Raw genomic sequence first — 12807 nt, forward strand, 5'->3', positions numbered from 1 at the left:
CCCTAATAGGGGAACTGATCCCCTTTCACTATAAATAGAGGAAAACCCTCATTTATTATAGATTCATAAATGAAAACACAAAAAACCGAGCAATATTAATTGCAGAATTCTCTCTGAGGGAAAATCCATTTACATCCGCACATTTATACATCCGGAAACGTTCTAACTTGATCGTCAGAGGCGGAACTCCACCCAACCGGAGTTTCGTGGTAATTTTGAAGTACAAATTACTAATTTTTACTTTATTTTATGCTATAAAAGATCTGTTCAGGGCAAAGGAAGGCCATCCGACAAGTTCAGTCGGATGGGTCAAAAAAGACTTACTCTAACGCCCGGATGTTCATCCAGGAGAAGTGAAGTCAGCAAATGTCTGAGTCAGCCTAAACGTCGACTTACCTAGACAGTTTCCGTAATACTTCACCGAAGTATTCGGAGACAAACCGAGAGAGTCAGTCACGCGGCATGTCCGCACGTAACTGGCCCTCAGATTATCTAGCCGGCTCCGTATGTGCCCCAACAGCCATACATGCCGTATGGATCACCATACATGCAGCTGGCCCTTTTTGGGGGTCCGGCGGCACAGCAAGTCCAGCCCATGGACTGGCAGCTCCGGCTGTTAAACCTTGGGGAACAACCGTCGGCGTTCTCCAAGGAGATAACCAAGGCGGCCAGCCGACCAAGGTTAAAAATGTGTTGGTCGGTACCTATGACGGTACCACCAACCCGAAGGACCATCTAATGGCTTACACCAACCTCATGTACTTTCAGGGGTTGGATGACGTCGCCTGGTGCCGATGCTTTCCGGCAACATTGAAGGGCATAGCCTAACGATGGTTTGGCAATCTGCCAGCCGGATGCATCAACAACTTCAAGATGCTTGCATACCTGTTTGCGTCTAACTTCTCCATGAACATCCCTGCTAAAAAGACAAGTCTCGATTTAGGGGCTATTCAGCAGGGAGACAAGAAGGGACTAAGGTCCTATGTCAGGCGGTTCAACCTGATGAGAATTCAGATCCAAGGGCTGTCTGACGAAGTTGCCTATACAGAGTTCTTCAAGGGTTTGAAGGACGGGTCGACCTTTAAGTTCGACTTGGTCAGAAAGAGGGTTGCTACCCTTCAAGAGGCATTGATGGAAGCCGAAGCCTACATACAGGCGAAGGAGCTCTGCGCCATCAAGCACTCGTCGAAACCTAAAAGGTCCTACAGGAAGGAGAGTCGGTCTGCTCAGCCAGCCAAAAAAGAAGAGAGCAAGAAAAGAAAAGAAATCTGGGCGGCGGACCGTTCTGGTCAGCCGTCCCAGAAGAAAAAGAGAGAGTTAAAGTCGTACGTCCCCAAGTACGAGTTCAACAAGAACTGCTCCTCCATCCTCATGGAGATCAAAGAACAGTTAACCCTTGAAAAACTGGCAGCAATGAAGAGTCCCATCAACAGCCGGGACAAGAGCAAGTACTGTCAATTCCATGAGGATATCGGCCATGACCACTACTACATTTTCGATCAAATACAACGCCAAAAAATGAGCTATTGCAACGCCTTATCCAAATGCCGTGGCAAAGATAGCCTATTGCAACGGTATTTTTATTGCCGTTGCAATAGAGTAGGCTATTGCCACGGAGTTAAAACTAATGCTCTTAGAGGTAGAGCTATTGCCACGGCTCTAAAGAACCGTTGCAATAGCCTAGATATTTTAACAAAAATGAAAGCTAATGCAACGGTAGTGTTGTATCATGAAAATTTTAGCTAGGTTGAAGCGCGCATTGTTCCCTCTAATTTTTTCACCAAAATTTTGAACAAACATGTTTTTACTTTTCTCACCCATTTTCTCCACTCATTCTCGCTGTACCCATTCTCACCCTATTTCTCCATTTCCTCAATATCCCCCAATCCTCCATTTTCTCAATTTCCCCCAATTCTCTAGTTTCCCCATCATCATCTCACATAAATAAGCAAGGTAAAACAAAAATTCTGAGGCAGATTTTGAGGTGAAAATCACGAAAAAATTCATTCAAAAATTTGATTTTTTTCGATTTCTAGGGTTATGATTTGTAACTGTTGGCGGTGGTGGAGAGCAACGATGGTGAGTTTTGATTTGTAATTGATGGCGGTGGTGGAGAGTTGCTGAGCTAACGTCGCTCAAACTCCAGCTTCGTGCCCTGATCTTTGAGTAAGCCTTCTATCTTTATCTCTCTTTTTATCTCTTTCTCGCTACTTTCTCTCCCCTTTCAATTATTGTTCCAATTTCAACAATTATACACTTAAAAAGTTTCAATCAATTGACAATTTAATGTTAATCAGGAACATCATCATCGTCCGTGGTAGTTGGTGAGAGTGATTTGCTAATTGTTGGGCTTGGTGTTCTTGGTCGCTTGGTAGCTCAACAATGGAGTCAGGTATAATTGCTATTTCTATTGCATTTCTACCTCAATTTCTTTCGTTTGTAAGACATTTAATTCCTCGAGAACTTTCAGGTTAATTTCTTTCGTTTGGGATTCTCGCCTTTATGTTCTTGCCAGGTTCCTTCTTTTATCTTTAATTTCTGATTTTTAGTAGATTTTGTTATAAATTTTTAATCATATTGTTAGTATTTGGTTTGATTATTGGAAAATTAGGTGATTTTTAACTTGCAAATAAGTGTGCTTTTGGTTGTTTTGTTGGTTATGGTAATGCGAATGTTATGGTATAGGTAATGACAGTAGATTACTATAGTTGGTGTTATAATGTCTAGTAATTGGTGCTTATAGACGATTCATGTTGGAATTGGTTAAGGACATTGCGTTTCTTTTGGGCGCGATAGAGCAAAATAGTATATTGATACTTTGGAAATGAGCATGGTTACTACTTATTGGTATATTACAATTTGGAAAAGCTGAACTATGTGTTTGGGGAATGGGGTGCAATGGGATTGGGGTCTTGATAGAAATTCTGTATGAGAACATGACACTTGAAGATGAAAATGATTTAATTCATTATGATTCTGGCTAAGCCTTGTCGAATAAAAAAGTGTATTTACTGTAATTTTATTTAAGGGACGGTATAGGATAAAAGTACAAGGTTGATTAAAAATTACTGAAAATAAGTCGAATTTTAGAACAAAGTTGAACACAGTTCTTTGTTAGCATCTGAGAAGAGAGAGAAAGATGAATGCTCCTGATCGATACGAGAGATTCGTCGTTCCTGAAGGCGTCAAGAAGTAATTATCTCAATCTTTATCTTTTCCCACTTTGTTTTTTCAGTAATAATCACAATTTATTTATTTGTTATTAATTTGATAATTGTTGTTTTTTGTTTTAGGGTTTTGAATGCCTCTTTTACCATTGAGAGAGAAGACCACACCATTGGCAACATCCTCCGCATGTAATTAATTATTTTCCCAATTTCTAATTTCATAAACACTAATTTGATCAATTTTGCTGATTGATTTTTTTGACATGGTATAGGCAATTGCACAGAGACCCAAATGTCCTTTTTGCCGGCTACAAGCTTCCACACCCTCTTCAGTACAAAATTCTTGTTAGGGTTAGTTTTTTCTACTAGTATTACCGATTTATTATTTATTTTTTCTTCTTGGAGCTTAAATTTGAAGCTAATGTGGATAATTTACTTGTTTTATGTTGTTATTATTAAGTTATTTAGCTCCTGTAGTATATTTTAGCGAATGTTTTCAGCTTAATGATTTATGTGTAATGTTAGAGCCGAAATAAAGATGAGATATTTAATTCAAGGAAAATTATGAGCTCATGTACAATATGTGGATCTTAACCCCCAAGGTTGTCAAAGAGCGGAACTTGGGTTTGGCCGAGAGAATTATAGCAGTGGGAGTATTAGAGGTGCCCCATAAGATAATGACATTGGAGAATGCGGTTATTTTTTAATTATTGAGTTTATCGACAAGGCTTAATTCATTATGATTTAATTCATTATGATTCATTATGATTCAAACTACAGCTTACCTCTTAATGTTGCCTTGATAACCTTTCAGGTACTTGTTAATTCATTATGATTCTGGCTAACCAACATCTTGTTTTGAAAATGATTCTCAAAAGCAGCTCCTAGGGTCTCTAAGGAAGTACGTGTGTTTTCAAGCTTGCCTTTCAAGACTTGTCTAACTGATGAATGCTCAACTTTGCAGGAATTGGAAGATAAATATGTACTACTCCGCTTAGCACATCTCTATGAGGTAAAACCTCTGTTTGCCTTTGCCCTTAATTCTTCATTTACTTTCATTTGAATCAGACCGAGTTTTTTTTTTTTTAGCTCTCTGCCTTGCTGCCATCTCCTATAATATCTCTGAACATAAGTATCTCAAGTTTGCATACTGAGGCCTGCTAGTGTGGCCCTTATCTAAAGAGTTGCATGTATAGTAGTTATCCTACTCAATTCTAATTAAGGTTTTTTTTTTTTTTTTTTTTTTTTTTTTTTTTTTTTTTTTTCGGTTTATTCTCCTGTTTTATTATCTATATATAAAAAGAGCATTAGGATATTTGATTTTGTATACATGGATAACTTTAATTTTAATTGATTTTGGCAAGCTTAAATTGACAAATGTACATAATGAAGCTTGGAAGACAATGACAAGATATATAAACAATAAAAACAATCTCAAATCAATGTCAAAATGTGACTTCTTTAAGCTTTTGTGCTACTGCAATGTTGGGATGTTTATGTTGGTTGTTATGTTGCTTTTGATTACTATAGGACATCTAGTGCTCTAAATTTGTCTTTATTTTGATCCAAACACCCAATTTTGTTGTTAAAAAATGGTTACAGGGAGAGTACACTTAGTTGCTGTTCTTCTGAAGATATACCATTCTTGAATGTTTGTAAAATAGGGGAGAGTAGACTTAGCCTGTTTTCTTTGCTGGCCTGGTTTTCTGTCTGTTTCTTCTCTGGTGGTTTCTGTGACAGCTTCTTGTATGATGGTGGCTTTTTGTGTGGTGTTTTGTGTGCTAATGCAGGCTTCCTTGCTTGTTTTTGCTGAAGTTGGAAGCCTTCAAATGGCTGTGTACAGTGCTGGGGCTGTGTTTTGGTACTTCTGTGCAGCTGGGTGTGCCTGTCTCTGTTCTTGATTCTGCTTGCTAGCTGTTTTTGTCTCTGTCAGGGCGTGCAGGGAGCTTCTGCCCTGCTGCTGTGTTCTGTGTTTCCTGGGTCTGTAGTGCTGTGCATTTGTTGTGCTGTGAATTGGAGTTGCTGCGTTCTTGTGTTGCCTAGTCCTGCTTTCTAGTTTGCTGAGATGATGTTGCAGGCTGTGTTATGGGGTGTGCTTGTGCTCTGTGTTTCTGTAGAGGCTGGCTGCTCCTGTTTCTTGTTCAGCTGGCTGCTGTTATTCCTGTCAGGGCCTGTAGGGAGCTGTGTGCTCCTTTGCTGTTTCTTTTTGTTAGCTTTGATCTTTAGATTGGCTTTTTTTTGTTCGTGGTGTTTTTGTTTTTGTTTGTCGTGTTTTGTTTTAGTGTTTGGTTGTTTTTGTCTGTGTTGGTCCTCGTTTTCAGTACCCTTCCTAGAAGGTGCCTAGTTTCCTAAGTCCAGTGTGTTTTTCTTCCCTCTCGGTTTTTTAGGTTCCTTTTGATTGAAGGTGGCCTTTTTACAGTTTGGGTTAGGTTTGGAGGTTGGATGCCTGTAGGGCTTGTGTAGTTTTGGAGGGTTCAGTTTTGTTTTTTGTAAAACTGTAACTCTTATTCCTTGGTAATAAATTTTCTTATTTACCAAAAAAAAAGGGGAAATTGATGTGAAAGGGAGGGGGGAAATTTTTACTCGTTTTATGGATAGCTGGGTGTCCTGGTTTATTGTTTTTTAGATGTGTTTGGTGTGTGCCCTCCTTATTTGGCTTATGGTTGCTGTTGGTTGCCGCTTCTGGTTTGGTTTCATTGTTGGATCTGATAGTGGCAGATCAGCAGCTCTAGTTCAGGGTTCTACCTGCTTGCAGCCTGTTTTGTGCCTGTTGTGTTTTTGTTTGGTTTTGGGTTGGCTGCTGCCTGTATTGGCTTCAGGGTGCTGCTGTTGTGGCCTGCGGTCTAATATGAGTATTGTTGTATGGCTAAATTCTCCGTGCGTTTTAAACTTTTCTCATGTTGATTGTGGCCTTGATCTAGTATAATTTATAATTTAGTTCTATTATATTTCTATTACTTTATTCTATTTTACGTGTAGGTGCATGGGGAGCTAAATGGAGCTGAAGTATAGTAATTAGCTAGTCATTTAACAAATGGTGCATATACGTTGGCGACTCTTATTCAAGCTCAACTTTGTGAAGATTTGGAAATTCTGGCTTATATATATGTTGAAAATTTGTATTTTGGAGGATTAAATTAATTATATAACTTTTATTTATTATTAGTAGGGTGTCATACAAAAAACAAGCAACTAATATTTTATAATGTACGTATTTAGCATTATTATTATTCTATATAAATTTAATGATATTTTGTTTCTTAGTATATTTAGATTTGTACTAACTATTTATACATATATTATATTACCGTACAATTCAAAATAAAAAAGATCAAATGATCAATCCGTTGCAGTAGATACGTACTCCATATATCATTTGTATTAATTAGCTTCAGTCGTTGCAATAGGTGTCAATTTCATCACAATTAGTAGTAAGTAATCTATTGCAACGGATAATTTATACCGTGGCATTAGGTGTAGAGCTATTGCAACGGATTATAGCTGCCTTGGTATTAGGTGTTGTATACCGTTGCAATAGACCTACTGCAACGCCAACAAATGCCACGGTACATGGCCGTTGCATTAGGCCTAATGCCACGGAATTTGACGCCTAATGCAACGGATTTGGGGGTTGCAATAGGTCAAAAATGTAGTAGTGGACACCAATGGCTGCTATAGCCTCAGGCGGCTAGTGGACCGTCTGGCTGATGAGGGGGCTTTAAAGTCCTATCTGGTGAAGTCCAAGGGTAACCACAAGACAAACAATGGACAACCATCCAAGAAGCCGGCTGTGAGCTCTAACACTGATGAAGAGCAAATCTTTACCATAGCAGGCAGCTTTGTGGGAGGTGGTCCTACTATCCGGGGTACCAAGGACAACATCCGGAAGCTGGTCAACTCAGTGGATGAGGGCTAGGCATCGAAAGACACCTTCCCAGAGGTCCTCATCTTTGAGAAGGATCAAGGCAAGGTCAGACGGCCTCACAATGACCCTATAGTCATCGAATGCAAAGTTTCCAACCAACGAGTAGGCCGGATTCTTATTGATACCGGGAGCTCGTCTGACCTTATCAGCTATCAGTGCTTGGCAAAGCTCAAGTACAAGCCTAGCAGCATGCACAAGGCCTCTCACCCCTTAGTCGGCTTTGGGGGAGGGGTAGTGCATCCGGTGGGGAGGATTGACCTACCCATCCAGCTAGGAGAGAAGGGGGAAGGACGACACATGGTTGTCGAGTTCTTGGTGGTTGAGGAATTAACCGCATACAATCTGATTCTGGGCCGTCCAACCCTCAACGAGTCCAAGGCAGGCATCATTCCATCCCTCATGCTAATCAAATTTGAAAGGGATGACGGGTTAGTGGGTTCCCTAAACGGGGATTAGAAGATTGCTAGGGAGTGTTATCTCTCAGACGTCAAGCCTACTGTGGCCGCAGCCAGCCAAGGCGTGGAACCCATCGACCTTGATGACTTCAAGGAAGCCGCGCCTGCTCCCAAAGCAGCCGACAAAAAGAGGAAGGCGGGCAACCTTTTGGCCTTAAAAAAAGAGAAGCAATAGCAATCACTAATCGAGGAACGATCAGATGATCTCCGTCCCCAGCCGGCTGGTGAAAATATTGATATTGTTCTAGATGACAGCCGTCCGGAGAGAACCGTTAAAGTGGGGACGGTTGCTTTTACAAAGTTGGGTGCAGACTTGCACCAACTGCTGAAAGAATTCAAAGACATCTTTGCCTTTGAAGTGGAAGAAATGCCAGGCGTCAGCCCGGATCTTGCTGTCCACAAACTTGCCGTGGATCCAAAGAAGAAGCCGGTTAGGCAAAAGAAAAGTATCCACGACGAGGAAAGATCTCAGGCGGCAGCCGTCGAGGTCAAGAAGCTGCTGGATGCTGGGTTCATTCGGTAATGCTACTACCCGGATTGGGTAGCCAAAGTTGTCCTTGTGAAAAAGCCAAATGGTACCTGGCGGATGTCTGTTGATTACACAGATCTGAACAAGGCATGCCCGAAGGATAGCTCCACTTCCAAAGATCGATAGTCTGGTCGACTCTATTAGGTTTACAGTGAACTTCAAACTAGAAATCACTTATAATATCAAGAAATAATTAATAAAATGTATGGGAAACAAAACCTAAATATATAATTACAAAACAAAGTAATGTAATTAAACAAACACAACAATGGTGTTCCAATCAAGTATTATAATCTAAGAAATTACAGAAATTTGAAAATAAAACACTAGTGAGAAGATTAATTACACTTGCCTAAACTCGAAGCCGAAGAACCACACATGAACATGAGAATCAAATTGCCCCTTGAGACTTCGATCTTGATACACTGTCAAAGGCTTATGAATACTTTCCTAAAGGGATTAAATTCCCTCACACGGTGCTAGGGTTAATCCGGAAATTCCCTTTAAGATACAATTGACAGCTCTTTCCGTTCTTAGCACAAAGAATCGAAAACCGATGGATGATTAACAAGGAAGGCTAAAATCAAGAAGCTTTCTCAAAATAGTTTGCAAGAAAATTTAGAGAAAATATGGAGAATTCTTGGAGAGAAGATCATAGAATAATGTTCAGTATGTCATGCTTTCGAAAAACTCATTCTATATAAAATAGAATCAACCGTCGCATAAAACCGGAAACCGGCAAGAGGCGCGGGCGCTGCTATAGTAGGAGCGGGCGCTCCTCTTCTGGAATCCCAACTTTCTGATTTTCCAGAAAGTTGATGCGATTTTGTCGCGATTTAGGCGCGGGCGCGCCACCTGGAGGAGCGGGCGCTCCTCCAAAAAGAATTGCCAGATTTCCAGAAACTCTTTGCGGTTTATGCGCGGTTTTGTCGCGGGTCGCGCCTAGCTGGAGCGAGCGCGATTTCGTAGAGCGAACGCTCCACTCCGACAATCCAAATTATCAACAATCCTCCCCCATTTAGAGTGTCTTCTTTATACATTCTCCAAAACTATTATTTAGCCACATCTTATGCATCAATGTTAATGTCCCTTCGGATTGAATTAACACCTAGTACAACACACTTAACGATGATCATATCCCATGATTTCCATATGGATTGAATCACACGGATATATCCAACCATTCGAAGGTGAAGTACACATAAGCTAAATCAAATCATTCATCACTTGACACTTTTAAACAACCATGTGTCCGTATCTTTCATAAGTTCATTAAAGTCTATATGTCCATCTAGACTTCTTGAAGCGGCTAAACTTCGAACTTATATAGGTAGGTTCTAATATACGTGAATGTGCCCTTGTGACAAGACACTTACATTTAGAGATTCTTAACTCTAAACCTTTGAGAACTTTTAATTGACGCTACCTAATACATCACAAGTACCATAGCAATATGGGTCATTAAATATTAAGTACCATACAACACACTTAACGATGATCATATCCCATGATTTCCATATGGATTGAATCACACGGATATATCCAACCATTCGAAGGTGAAGTACACATAAGCTAAATCAAATCATTCATCACTTGACACTTTTAAACAGCCATGTGTCCGTATCTTTCATAAGTTCATTAAAGTCTATATGTCCATCTAGACTTCTTGAAGCGGCTAAACTTCGAACTTATATAGGTAGGTTCTCATATACGTGAATGTGCCCTTGTGGCAAGACACTTACATTTAGAGATTCTTAACTCTAAACCTTTGAGAACTTTTAATTGACGCTACCTAATACATCACAAGTACCATAGCAATATGGGTCATTAAATATTAAGTACCATACAACACACTTAACGATGATCATATCCCATGATTTCCATATGGATTGAATCACACGGATATATCCAACCATTCGAAGGTGAAGTACACATAAGCTAAATCAAATCATTCATCACTTGACACTTTTAAACAGCCATGTGTCCGTATCTTTCATAAGTTCATTAAAGTCTATATGTCCATCTAGACTTCTTGAAGCGGCTAAACTTCGAACTTATATAGGTAGGTTCTCATATACGTGAATGTGCCCTTGTGGCAAGACACTTACATTTAGAGATTCTTAACTCTAAACCTTTGAGAACTTTTAATTGACGCTACCTAATACATCACAAGTACCATAGCAATATGGGTCATTAAATATTAAGTACCATACAACACACTTAACGATGATCATATCCCATGATTTCCATATGGATTGAATCACACGGATATATCCAACCATTCGAAGGTGAAGTACACATAAGCTAAATCAAATCATTCATCACTTGACACTTTTAAACAGCCATGTGTCCGTATCTTTCATAAGTTCATTAAAGTCTATATGTCCATCTAGACTTCTTGAAGCGGCTAAACTTCGAACTTATATAGGTAGGTTCTCATATACGTGAATGTGCCCTTGTGACAAGACACTTACATTTAGAGATTCTTAACTCTAAACCTTTGAGAACTTTTAATTGACGCTACCTAATACATCACAAGTACCATAGCAATATGGGTCATTAAATATTGCTAACAAACATAAAAAATGCGATTCAACCACATTGAATCTAAGACTTGATGTTTCTTCAAGCGTTAGATTGGGTTTCACAAATTTGTGTTTTTGGACATAAACCCATTCCATTTATAGCAAATATGATGGAATGTCTTGGCATTGCCTTTGTAAAGCAATCCGCCAAATTCATCTTTGTTGGAACATAGTCAAGACTTATGACCCCATCATTGATAAGCTCTTTCACTAGGCTATGCCTTAGTGAAATATGCCGAGACTTACCATTGTACACTTGACTATAAGCCTTTATCAAAGTCGAATTGGAATCACAATGGATTGCCACCGGTGGCATTGGCTTAGACAATAAAGGCAACTCTATCATGAGATTCCTCAACCACTCAGCTTCTTTACTAGCTGAAGCAAGAGCTATAAACTCAGCTGCCATAGTGGAATCCGCAATGCAAGTTTGTTTCTTGGAAGACCATGAAATGGTACCTCTCCCAAACATGAAAACCCAACCACTTACAGAAGAATCATCTTCTTTGTAAGTGATCCAACTTGCATCAGAATATCCTTCCAAAACCGAAGGAAATCCACTATAAGATAGACCATAGTCTAATGTACCCTAAGGTACCTCAAGACCCTCCTTATTGCAAACCAATGCTGTGCACCCGGGTTACTAGTAAATCTACTTAGTTTTCCCACAGCCAATGCAATATCCGGCCTTGTACTAGTCATGGCATACATCAAGGACCCAATTATCCTTGAATATTCCAATTGGGAAACCGTTTTCCCCGAATTCTTAACCAACTTAACATTAGGTTCCATGGGGGTGTTCACGGGACACTTATCAAACATATTGAACCGTTAGATCATTTTCTCAATGTAATGAGATTGACTTAATATAAGCCTTACATTGTCCCTAACAATCTTGATGCCCAAAATGACATCCGCCTCCCCCCAAATCCTTCATCTGAAAAGATGAGGATAAGAATTCCTTGGTCAATTCTACTTGTTGTAGACTTGTACCAAAGTTAAGCATATCATCAACATATAGACAAATGATGACACCATGACCTTTGTCATCAAATTTTCTATATATACACTTATCAGCTTGATTCACTTTGAATCCAAAAGACAAAATCGTGTCATCAAATTTCCGATGCCACTATTTAGGTTCTTGTTTAAGTCCATACAATGACTTAACCAATTTACACACCTTATCTTCATGTCCTTCCAAAACAAACCCTTCGGGTTGTTTCATATACACTTCTTCCTCTAGATCTCCATAAAGTAATGTCGTTTTGACATCCATTTGAAGAATCACTAGATTATATACCGAAGCCATTGCAATTAACAACCTTATCGAGGTTATTCTTGCAACCGGTGCATAGGTGTCAAAATAATCAACACCATGCTTTTGCCTAAAGCCTTGGATAACCAATCTGGCTTTAAATTTCACTATGGAGCCATCCGGTCTCCTTTTCCTAGTGAAATTTCACTTGCAACCAAGAGGTTTGCAACCGGGAGGTAAATCCTCTAATACCCAAGTGTTATTTCCCATGATGGAATCCATCTCATCATTTATAGCCTCTTTCCAAAATAAACTATCTTGGGAAGATATTGCTTCACTATATATCTTTGGGTCACTATCCACATTGAAACAATATGGAGTAGTAGAACTAAGGACATCCCTAGATCCTTCAACCAAATAAATTATGAAGTCATCTAGAGGATTCCTAATTTTCCTTTCTCTAGTACTTCTCCTCAATTGAGGAGTTTCAACATTCTCATTATCGAATGTACTTTCATGAGTTTCAAGTTGATCATTCAACTCTACTATCTCCCTATCATTGGCACTAATTTGTAGATCTTTCGGAATACTCATTGATGAAAAACGATTTTCATCAAAAATTGCATCTCTTGACTCTATAGTCGAATGAACAGATATATAGTCATTTTGTTCTATTACATAGAACCTATAGGTTTTGCTATGCTCAGCATAACCTATATATATGCAATCCAAGCCCCTTTCACTGAGCTTTCTTTTCTTGTTGCCGGGCACTCTTACGACTGCCCTACAACCCCAAACCTTGAGATACTTCAAGTTTAGCTTTCTTTTGTGCCAAAGTTCATAAGGAGTAGATTCTTTTCCCTTTGTGGGAACTCGGTTAAGAATGTG

General features: G+C 39.4%; 1 protein-coding gene across 5 annotated transcripts; it reads left to right on the top strand.

Annotated features, from left to right (window-relative positions):
• The first annotated feature begins 1679 nt into the window (after nt 1-1679).
• On the top strand, nt 1680-6411 carry LOC110695608 (DNA-directed RNA polymerases II, IV and V subunit 11-like). Of its 5 annotated transcripts, XM_021872819.1 has the most exons (9): nt 1680-1953; nt 2037-2166; nt 2298-2392; nt 2471-2515; nt 3029-3192; nt 3294-3356; nt 3440-3518; nt 4132-4179; nt 4958-6411. In XM_021872819.1, exons 5-9 carry the CDS (start codon nt 3140-3142, stop codon nt 5066-5068), a joined length of 354 nt encoding a protein of 117 aa, XP_021728511.1. In that variant the 5' UTR covers nt 1680-1953; nt 2037-2166; nt 2298-2392; nt 2471-2515; nt 3029-3139; the 3' UTR covers nt 5069-6411. The 5 variants fall into 5 exon arrangements, with proteins under 5 accessions (XP_021728511.1, XP_021728507.1, XP_021728508.1 ...); XM_021872815.1 differs by having other exon boundaries at nt 1680-2166; XM_021872816.1 differs by having other exon boundaries at nt 1680-2166; nt 3091-3192.
• Nucleotides 6412-12807: the final 6396 nt, after the last annotated feature.

This window comes from Chenopodium quinoa, unplaced genomic scaffold, assembly GCF_001683475.1.
Source record: "Chenopodium quinoa cultivar QQ74 unplaced genomic scaffold, ASM168347v1, whole genome shotgun sequence".
NCBI lineage: Eukaryota > Viridiplantae > Streptophyta > Magnoliopsida > Caryophyllales > Amaranthaceae > Chenopodium > Chenopodium quinoa.

Coding starts and splice junctions, on each gene's coding strand:
- LOC110695608 (XM_021872815.1), top strand. CDS start 3,140: ATGAATGCTCCTGATCGATACGAGAGATTCGTCGTTCCTGAAGGCGTC. Junction 3,193..3,293: donor GTTCCTGAAGGCGTCAAGAA/GTAATTATCTCA, acceptor TTTTTGTTTTAG/GGTTTTGAATGCCTCTTTTA. Junction 3,519..4,131: donor AGTACAAAATTCTTGTTAGG/GTTAGTTTTTTC, acceptor TCAACTTTGCAG/GAATTGGAAGATAAATATGT.